The 11417-nt window shown below is 44.6% G+C and overlaps 1 protein-coding gene across 1 annotated transcript; it reads right to left on the bottom strand.

Annotated features, from left to right (window-relative positions):
- Window positions 1–4344: 4344 nt before the first annotated feature.
- LOC123850496 (protein arginine N-methyltransferase 5-like) lies at window positions 4345–6544 on the bottom strand. The gene is given in 2 exon segments (XM_045883770.1): window positions 4345–6235; window positions 6238–6544. Coding segments are annotated over 2 exon segments (1812 nt in total). The 3' UTR covers window positions 4345–4730.
- Between the last annotated feature and the right edge of the window lie 4873 nt (window positions 6545–11417).

Below are 11417 nucleotides of genomic sequence, written 5' to 3'. Positions count from 1 at the left end.
AACCAGACCCTCTGCCTCTGGCCTCTCAGAGTCTCCCACAATTCTGTCTACTTAAACCCTGCAGTCCGAGCAAGTGTAGAGCTGACTCCAGCTCTCCTGCCTTTGAGAGGGCCTTGATCCTAGACCCTCTCAGTAGTCTAGCCCTCTGCAAGCTTCTCTAAAACACTGCTACCACACAAATATTGGTAGTGAACAAATTAGTCGACAAGTTGGCCAACAAGTTCCAAGCAGAAATGATGTATGTCACTTTCAGAATGAAGCATTTAAAAGCCGGTCAGCAAAGCTCTTCCCATATTTTAGTAACCAAAGTTACTAAACACATGAAGACATGTGTTCCAGATGGCACAGCAACAGATGTAAGCAACCTAGATCTCCTGGAAAGGAGCTTCATGGAAAGCCAAAAGTTGTTCTTACTAGTGGAATTTTTAGGAGGAAGAAATAAGCCTTTATATGCTAAGCTACTGAGATTTGGGGATTGTTTGTTACCACACCATAACCTATCCTGACTTATACATCTTTGAGCCATCCTTTTTTTTCCCATATGAGTTTCACATTAGGTATCCAAATTTATTATTGCCTAAAATGTGGCAAGAAGTGATTCAACATAGTAAGGATTCTTCCTCTTGTTTTCTCGGGAAATACATTCATTCAGTTTTTCTCAAAATGATGATTAGAAATAGAATAAGACTTGCCTTTTTTATATGATGTTTTGTATTATTATTGATTTTCCCATTTAATTACTTACCTGTTCCATCCTCAAAGTTGAGAAGGCTGTTGGTTATTGGACATGGTAAACATATGTGGTCCCCACTAGAGTCAACAATTAGATCTGAAGCAGCAAATGAAAGCAATCCTTTGAACAGGTCAATAACCACATTTTGGAGGACAGTGGTCTTCTAGCCCCAGTAACAGGCTGTCTGCCCTAAAGGAGAACATATCCTGGTTCTCCTTTTCTCATCAACTACTTCGATCCTAGGGGGTCTTCTATTTTTCTAGGGATAGCAATTCACCCTAGGTTTTCTCTTTTTCCAAATAAATTGATCTAATCTTGATAAGAATTTCAAGTTAAACAGTTATTTAATGTTGCAGGAATATGCATAAGCCCATGTTGCAACTTTAAATAACACGTAAATAATATTTAAACCGTCTGTTCCAGAATCATACTATCTGCCTGCCAAAATTCTCTTTCAGAGGAATGAGCTTGTCATTTTTCCCTTTTAACTAGCATTTAAAATGAAAAGAAAAAAAAAAGTCCACGCCCACAAGAGGTACTCCAATAAAATCACTGGGTATTAGCAATCTGGTTTAAAGTGCCAGACATCCAGAGTAATTCTGATTTAGGACTGAAATTCTGCCCTGCATTTAGCCTGTTGTGAACAGTTATGGGGGAAGCTCATATTGTTTAGTAGGTCAAAATGCCCACTGTTAGAAAGATCTTTCAGATAATGGACTATTTGAGTTATAATACCTGAGCAAGGTTATATAGTATGAGGAGAGGGAAGGTCTGCTTAACCCATCAGTGACTGTTCAGGAATCAGGCTTTAAGAGATGTTTTTGTTGTCTGTTTCTTTTCCTGCTTTGAAAAGCTCTAATCAGATGATTAGAAAAAACAATGATAAGGCCATAGAAGTAAAAGGGAAAAAGGCAGAAATATTTAATTGTAGAAAATGTGAGTGAAGATGAATCTTACAGAAACACAAACAGAAGGAAAAAAAATAAGACAGAGGAAAAAAACAGAACAAAGAGAAAAGAGGGAAAAGTCCAAGGGAAAAAAAAAAATACAGAGAGAAACTGAAGGATAAGAGATTGGATATATGTTGCCCTGTGGGCAAGGACTGTGTTTGCTATTTTGTATATCCCCCACTCCTCTGAAACTGAGCACAGTGCTGAAGACCCAGCTGGCCCTGGACTAATAGAAAAAACAAACCAAACAAACAATCTTCGTTCTACACTTGGTTCATGATGCCAAAAACCAGTCTAGTTGAGGCTAGGAAATTTTGGATTGAATCACGAGTTTCACAACCAACACTAAACAAAGAGTCCCACAGGAGAATCATGGTGCTAAATGAAACCCATCAGCCAATTATACAAAGCTTAGCACTTCCCTGGAGTCAGCTATAAAGACCTACATGATCAAAAGGGAAGAAGAGAAGAACTCCTTCCATGGTCTTTCTGACAGCTGGACAGAAGACTACCAATGGAAATGTACAAACCTAAATGCAAATGGAAAATAAAGCCACTGCAGACTTCAACCAGTGACAGTCTAGACTCAAGGTTTACTTTCTCAGCTGTTACTTCAGTGCAACCCAGAATGTTGATCAGTGTCATGCTGTCCTATAAAATATGCTTATATAAGCTTGGACCGGCATTACACATCCTGTGAAAAGTCCAGATGGGTGCCCAGAGGCTAACCATCTCAAGGTCACCCCTGGTTAAGTGATCCTTTTCAGTCTGCATCAACTTGGATGAGAGACTCAGTTCCTTTCCCTGGATGGATACAAATGTACACAACACACAGAGCCATACTCACCTGTGAAGTCTGTGTGAAGTACCCTTTACTGATGAGCTCATAAAGACAGATGGTGTTAGAAAAAGTGAGTGCAAACAACTTAATAATAAACCCAGTATACATTATCAATTCTGTTTAAAACTGCATTGGTGCCAATTGTCAACAATTTTGTTTATATAAACCCTGTCATATAAAGAACACTGGACAAGTCACTTTGATTGAAAATATCTCCATCACTCATGGCCTTAGGTTCATTAAGCACTGTGCTTTCTAACAAGTTGTCTTTAGTAGTCAAATGTTCATTAAGTCTCCTACATATGAGGATAGTTATGTCTATGTCAATATCTATATCTATAATTATGTCTATATCACAAACTTGCCTGCAAACAAATTCTAAACCAGCAGAAAAACACTGGATGCCTGGAGGTTTAAGAAAAGAAAAAAGAAAAAGCAAGAGGAGCTGGGGGGTGTGGGTGGAGGAGGGATGAGGTAAGGGAGGTGGGGAGAGCCACCACCACCAAAGAGAAAATGAAGGACATCAAAGATAAATTTGCCTCTTTCACAATCTCACAAGGGCCAGTCCTGAATACAGTCTCTACTGAATCCAGCAGAAGGTCCCTTTGCTCAGTCAACCCATCCTTGACACCTAACCCTAACCCCTCCCTCCTTCCCCAAAAACCAGGTGGACCCCTGCAGCCCCAGGACAGGAAGCCCTGTGCAGACCTCTTCCCTAGCTCCACCTGCCCCACAGCCTTCCCTCTACTTGTCTGGGGACTCAGGCAGAGCACCAACTGCTCCAGGAGAGGGAAACAATTAGGGAGAGGGGTCCCCCTCCCTCTCAGCCTCAGGCTGCCCAGCCAGCACAATTAGCATAATTACAATATGTTCATCCAGCACCAGGATGAAAACTTATGCAAAAGGGGGATGTGTTAACACACTCAAGCCAGCCAAACAACAGTCGGGCTTTGTAATTAGCTAAACAGTTCCTCTTTTAGAGCTTTCTTGGGGTACTCCCAGGAAGCCCCAGGCTCCAGGCAAGGACTCGGGACTGAAGGCAGCAGTAGGTACATTGAGTCCCTTCTTTCAGGGGCTGAGTCTCACCCCCTACCTCCTCACCCCCACCCCAGAGGTAGCATTTGCCATTATGACATGAAAGGTCTCTAGACCTTTCCAGTGCACATCAAGGAAACACCTCTTCACCCTTCAACTGTCCCTTATTAACTGGCCTTAAGGGAGTCTCAGCTTTCTGGGCTTCAAACCCTCATCTCCAAGAAGGGAAGATAATCTGTGCTTATTGTAGGAAATAATAGGATAACAGCTAGGAAACGTCTAAATAGCAAAATTGCTAAATAAGTACCAGGTGGCAATGATGGTCTAGAAAGTATTTGTCTGGATTTGTATTATGGAAGATATTATGGAATCTCTAAAGGCACGTTCTTGCCCCCTCAGGCCCAGAGTCAGTGATTTTTAGTATCTCCCTTCTGTAACCCTCCCCAGACCCCATCAGCATAGTTAGCACATTAACTCAGGAATAATAGACTCAGCTTCTCTACAGCATGTTTCCTAACCTTCTTCCTGTCACAGCATATATAGAAAATGATATTTGTAATAGCTTCTGGGGGTAAACGGTTGCTCATGGCAACCCAGGTCCCATCCTGTCACCCCCAAGGCCCTATAGGATCAGGCTATAAATTCCACATCTACCCAACACACCCATGAGGCACTAATATGTCCCTCTATATGGCTAAGAAGCTCTGCTCTACATTACCGGGTTTGTTCTGGTTGTTGTGTAGTTGGATGGTTGTTTTGTTGTTGTTGTTGTTGTTTTTTAAAGGCTATAACTTCACTTTATTTGTATTTCCCCCCACACAAAACCATCATAACTGGAACAGAGATGGGCAGGGAAAGGGCTGAAAATGTGTTCAATCCACATGTTCTCGGGGCTATTCCAGGGAGCGCTTGAGGCCGAGTGCCTGTTGGAGTAGCTTCAGATCCAGCACTAATTCCTCCCAACCTGGCCTGAAGTCTTCACAGATTGGTGGCTTGAGCCCTGCAATTAATTCTCATCCTTTGCCCACCTTGATGTAAGGCAGGAAAGTAGACTGAAATACTCCACTCTGATGGGCAAGGGGAATCACAACCCACTGATGTACTGCACTTTCTGTGCCACAGGAGCAGAACTTGAAGCTGCTTCCAAGGCTCTGAACACTTGCGGGCAGGGCTAGAGGCCGATGATGTATGAGCGGCCTGTGGGGTTGTGAATAGCAGAACAGACTGGTGCTATCACAGCCCACTCATACCACACCTTCTTGAAATTGCTGCATTGCCAGAAACGCACACAGATGGTCTGGCCTTCATGTACTGTAATGGGCTGCTTAATGGGGAAGAGGATGGGAAACCATGAGAACATCCCAGGAGAGTGAGTCTCTGGACAGATACTCAGGGTGATGTCCTGATAAAGCACAGTCTCAAAGTAGCCTGCAAAGCCATGTAGCACGGTGTTCACCTCCACGGGAAACTCCAAGGTACAGTAGCAGTTGTTGTCAATCAGAGGATCTCTACTGGGATGGCTGAAGGTGAAACAGGGCTGGGGCGCAGATAGCTGGTGGAAGTTGTGTAGCCGCACCACATAAGGCATCTCAAACTGGGCCTCAGGGTCTCGGTCCTTTTCCCAATGGGGTCGGACCTCATTGTACAGCTTGGAGGAGGAGATGGGAGCCAGAAAGGAGGTGTACTCCCCAGGGATGCTCACACCGTCATCTTTTAGGAAGTGTTGGGCTCCATCCAGGCACTCAGGTGACAGTTCGTTGTCAGCAAAGGAGCCTAGAAGCTCACTGACGATGATGTCTTCTTTCTCTGGAGCCACCCATTCCTGCATGTCCGATGAGACTACCGTCACCTGGCTTCCCCATTCTTCAAGCTGCCAGTTCTCTAGCGTCACCAAGGCATTTGGGTTCTTCTCCACAGCGTACAGCTTTATCTGCTGGTCAGCCTGCTTGGCTGCCCGCATGGAAGCATTCACCAGGGGACCCCGGCCTGCTCCCAGCACCATTAGCACCTGCACATTGGTATCCTTCTCTTCATCTGGCACTCGATCTAACAGACATTTATAGATGGCCTGCTGATACTGAGAGTATTTGATGGGGTCCTTTTCAAACACTTCATATGTCTGAGATTCCAGATTGTCCATCAGTGGCTGGAGTGGGGACTGCAGATAGTCTTCATAGCCCTTGGCAAAGAGTTTGTAGGCATTGGGTGGAGGGCGCTTCTGACTCAAGTATTCCAGGTACTGGAGGTAAGAGCAGAACTCCTTCTCTGAGTGGTGATTGGTGCCTATGATGATGAACTGCACTTCCAACTTGAGGAGCCGGAAGATCAGCCTCTGGTGCATCTTAGAAAGAACATGAAATCCCTTCTTGTTGGTCAGGAAAATGCTGGTGGGGAGAATGGCTGCTTTGATGGGCTCCCCAAGCCAATGATCAATGACATGATTAGATGGGAGGTCAGCCCCAATTTCAAGAGCCACTGCAATCCTCTTGCTATAGTCACACAAGGTCTGGAAGTTGTGCCACCACATCCACGTCTTCTCCTCTCCACTATACTCCTCTGTGTGTGTACTTGGTGCATTCTCAATGATATCATCTCTAAGGTCCTCTGGAGCCACCAAGGGTGCCCACATCCAGAACATGGATGAGTGGTGGCCAGTGTGGTTGTGGTTGGTCAAACCCTGGCCAAGTTTGTGTTATCTTCCTGATTTAGGGGCAGTAGGAAAGCTGGAAGACCCAAATATGCCCCAAAATTCAGCTCCTGTAACATGGCCGCCTCGGAGTTCCTGTGGATCTTCTCCACTTTTGAGTCCCTTCCTGACAGCAGTAGGTCTGATTGTGTCTGGGGGCCAGACCGATTGTTAGCAGGTTCCTGAGTAAACTCCCTCTTGAAACTTGGGTGGAAGACAGGCACACAGAGGAAATCAAACGCCTGCCTCTCGGGGATGACTAGTCTGTCCCTCTTCATCCCCAAGTTTGGAGCCCGCATTCCACTTGCGGAGGTCTGGGCCCTCACGCCTGCTTGGCCACAGCTCCCAAAGTGTCAGCTATTTCAGGGACGCAGTTCAGGTCCCTCCCACTGGACACACGGCTCCCACCAGCACCTCTGACCGCCATCGCTGCCATCTTTTCCCTCTGGTTGTTTTGTTTTTTAACAGACATAACTCCCTGTGATTCTGGAGTCTATGGTGGTCCAAAGTAATTGCTCTCAACCTTGACTATATATTAGAATCACTAGGGAAACTTTTAATAAATACCAACACCTGGGCATCACCCCAAGAAATTCTGATTTAATTGGTCTGGGGTGGGGCCTCGGCATTAGATGAGCCTGACATGAAGCCAAGGTTGAGAACCACTGTTTCTCAAGCTTTAAAGTGCAATCAAATCACCTGGGGACCTTGTTAAAGTGCAGATTCTGATTCAGCAGGTCTGAGAAGTGGCTGGAGATACTGAATTTCTAGTAATCTCCCAGGAGATGCTGATGCTATTTTCCACAGGCCACATTTGGAGAAGCATGGGTCTAAAGAAGTAAACTCAGAGTTGAGCATGCTTCCTCATCACCCCAAAGGCATTGCTATAACAGACTGCTAGGCTCCACCCCCAGAGTTTCTGATTCAGGGGGCCTGGGGTGGGGCCTGATCATTTGCATTTCTCACTTCCAGATGATGCTTCTGGTCTAAAGACCACATTTTTTAAACCACTGATCTAAAGTATTAGAAAGATCATAACCTTTAGGAAGAAATGGGCCCTACCTAGCAGACCAGAGAAATTCTGGTGATGCAAACGCTAGAATCCTTCAGAAAGAAGGTCCAGAATAAAGCCTACCCCAAAATAATGAGAATAGGCTACCTCCTGGGTGGTCCAACCTGAGCACCTCTGACTTCCTGGAAAGGCCTGGATGCAGCTCTCCTGTAGAAGGTAACTTCCTCTTTGCCCTTTGTTAAGAAGGTTCAGAGGAACTCTGCAGGCACTCAGTTTCCAGGCACACTCTGACCTCTCTGGTGATTCAGTTCACTGGCTCTCAGTCCACATCCTCTCCCTGAGAAGTGAAAGTAGCTCAGCCCACCTTCCAAGCACAGAACATCCCATCCCATCCCACCACCCAGGAGTCACTATACTGGGAATCAGAAACCCTGGATTCTACCTCCCTTCATATTCCCATGAGTCTCAACATGAAAGAAAAGAATGGAGCCAAGGCAGGTTAAGAGAACAGAGGCTGGAAAAACAATGTACCCAAAGTGCCTCGGAAATGGCGCTCAGGGGCTCCTGGGTTTGCCAAACCTCATTTAATGGGCTGCCGGTAATTGACCGTAACAGCTACACCCTAGCCAGTTTTCATCATTGGATCTGGACAGCTCCCAGGTAACAAGCTCCAACTGGGAGGGCTCGATTGCTATCAAGCCAGCGTGAGGGAGGCCTTCAGCTAGGTAAAGCTGCCGGGCTGGCACCAGTGTGTGTGTGATCCATGTGAGCGATTTCCAGCTCCCGGATGCCCCAGAAGAAAAGTCTGTTAGCACTGCAGCCGGAAAGCCAGGACAGGCCGGGGAGCACTGGGGCTTCATCACATGATAATCATTCGATAGGACGTCCTGCCCAGCCCCAGGGCAAGCTCACCAGGATTAGCACTGCTCTGTGTATGTTGGCAGACTTGATGTGCATCACAGGACCCACTGACAGCAGGAATTTGGTTGTGTGAATAACTAGAGTAATTAACCAGGGTCAAGGCAGGGTCTGGTTTCAGAGAAGCCTGCCTGGGGACCCACATCACATTCCAGACCCCCAGGATCTGGGCCCAGTTGCCTTATTCCTCTTGGTCCTGGCAGTCAGATGATCCTCCAAATGGAGTGCTGTTTAGCCACAGGTGCCAGGCTACCATTCAGCCCTCATATTTCCCTTCAGTGGACCCCTGAGTCTGTAATCACAAAGCAAAAAGTTCCCGATAACCAAGAAGAGGAATGTGACCTTATAGTGGATAAACCTAGGACTTCAGCCAGATGGACGTTTATTCAAATACTGGTCCTAGTACTTAACTAGTTTTTATCCATGGACAAACTACTCAATCATTCTGGACCTCAGTTTTCTCATCTGTGAAATGGTAAAAAAAAAAAAAAAAAACACCTACTGTTGATGTTGTATGAATTAAAGAAAAACATGCATAAATCACCTGAAGCATGGTGGACAATTTACACTATTATCATTATTATTGTGATTATAGCTTTCAGCTAATTTTATTAATAGTATTACTATTCTTGGTTCCAACCTCTCTTCCTCACTTCCAGCAATGCTCTATAATATTTCTAAGTAGAGCAGCCAAGGAGGTTATTCTCTTGAACAAGACCTGCAGACACAAACAGTAAGTTCCAAAGAAAAATATATCATAGATTTCAACCCAGAAATCTAGAATTAAGTGACTTAAAGAATAAACTTCTCAATTCAGTTCCAACACCAACATTTATTGAGTCCCTCTTGGCTTAAGCTGGTTTTGGAGTTTAAAGGACCATCTGCCAACCAAACTGCCTCAATTGGGAGTTCAAATGCAGATATCTCTGTCTTTTGAGCCCTAAAACTAAGAACAACAATAAGAGGGAGACTCACATAAGTAAGGGCAGGATTCAGTGTCTTCTAATCTCTCTGAACTTCTCCAGCACAAGAACCTTGGGCTTAAAACAACTTTCCCATGCAATAGATTTGGCCAATTCTGATAGGATTCACTAGAACCAACCAACTAACAGATGTTTCTTGAGTGAGGAGCCGTGAAGGAGTATGAAAGATCAACTCCCAAGAACTCAGCACACAAGATTCACAGATGGGACTGAGCTAGAAGAAATTACACTGCTGGAAATCCTGGGCCACAGACAAATGTGGTTCCAGTTCTACAGGTAGGCAGATTTGACTGGTAGCATTTCACCATAGGACATGATGAAATGGAGTTTGGGAATCATTTTTCAGATCATCGCGCTCAGGATGGAATGGTGTGGCATGAAGGGAGTGGTAAGAAAGAGAAACCAAGCAGAGAGACCAATAGGGGTTTACAACAAAGGGAGTAAATCACTGAGCCCATGAACATTTTGGGTTAATGGTGTTAATAGTTGGAACTCCCAAAGCAGTGATGGAATAGAGTGGACAAGATGGATGTGAGAGGCTCAATACAGTGCATAAAGAATGTATAGAAATTGAAATCCAGCAGATGTCTAGGATATCTAGCCCTAAATACTTCTTCCCAAAGAGCCTTTAATCCATAGGATAACCCAATGAAGTCTTGCTGAGCTTTGCCATATAAGATGGACATCTCTACCTTAGAAAGACTATCTGTTTAGTATTGCCAGCATTAGCAAATAAAAATAGGAATAATTTTGGGGTGCCTGGGTGGCTCAGTTGATTAAGCATCTGCCTTCAGCTCAGGTCATTATCCTGGAGTCCTCGGATTGAGCCCCACATAGGGCTCCCTGCTCAGCAGGGCATCTGCTTCTCCATCTGCCTCGCCCCCCACTCATGTTCTCTCTTGCTCGCTCTCTCTCAAATAAATAAATAATCTTTTAAAAATAGGAATAATTTTTATTTATTTTTATCTAAAATGTAAGTTTAACTGGGTATTCTGCATTTTATCTGGCAACCTGAAAAATGGTCCTTTAAAATTTGAGAGTCAATTTTATTCTATTAAAGAGCTTTTCTGCCAAATGATGACTAAATTCCATCCTTATTCTACAGTCTTAAAGTTAAGTACCAAAGATTGACCATCAGCACCCATTTTAAGTTTCCTCCTTTATTCTGAGCTGGACACCTCAAGCCCTACAATTGGAGAAATCAGCTTTCTTTCAATTCATTCGCTCAGCCTCGGGGTCCAATTATTAGAAGGATATTTTCAGAAGTAGAGTGATATTATATATCTTTACACTATTCTCTTTTTTTTAAAAGATTTTATTTATGTGTTTGACAGACAGAGAGCAGGAAAGGATAGGCAGGGGGAGTGACAGAAGAAGAGGGAGAAGCATGCTCCCGGCTGAGCAGGGAGCCCGATATGGGGCTCAATCCCAGGACCCTGGGATCATGACCTGAGCCGAAGGCAGTCACTTAACCAACTGAGTCACCTAGGCACCCCTCTTTACACTATTCTAATACCACAGCCAATGAAAGTCCCCCTATTTCTAAAGCATGAGGCTGGACAGGGAGAAAGCAATGCCGTAGGCCAATCATGCAGCTCTTCTTCCTACCCCCTGCTGTACCAAAAGAACCTTTACCTCTGGCAGCAAGGCTGCTAAACCTGGGCAGGAAAAAGGAGGCTAGACTCCAGCCAAGTCAGGGATTTATGGCTGTTTGGGGAACTCCAGTGCCATGTGAACAAATTTTCACTTAAAACAAATTAAAAAAAAATGTCTTGCTATTCATCTACTGCTCTCACTTCTCAGGAAAGCAAATCCATGCCCTAGTTTACCCCCACTCTATAGCATCTGAGAAAACTAACCTTTCCTCATTTGCTTTGCATGCCCATTTTGGGTTCACAGCGCACTCACTATAAATGAAACCATCAATAATACAGTCCCCATGTGAGCCCACAAATCATGAGACCGGTACCTATGTTCCTTATCCAGCTGCATGCATGTGCACACACACACACACACAAATGCATATGCATCCAAGCTTCTGGATTTTTCTATCACACATGGAGGGCTCTCTGACTGCAGCAATGAATAGAACACAAAAGACAAGGAGGAGTAGCATGTCCTTCTTTCTTGCGTGATCCCTAAGTGTTCTCATGTTTACTACATCCCTCTCTCAGCTGGCTCCTGGTTCAGGTCCCATCCCTTCCTACTTGACCTTGGTATCATTTGGTAGTGACCTTGATCAATATTTGATCCTTGAAA

This window comes from Mirounga angustirostris, unplaced genomic scaffold, assembly GCF_029215605.1.
Source record: "Mirounga angustirostris isolate CCGP_5_RB_7025 unplaced genomic scaffold, mMirAng1.0.hap1 SCAF_10, whole genome shotgun sequence".
NCBI lineage: Eukaryota > Metazoa > Chordata > Mammalia > Carnivora > Phocidae > Mirounga > Mirounga angustirostris.
This window is presented reverse-complemented; position numbering and strand designations above follow the sequence as displayed.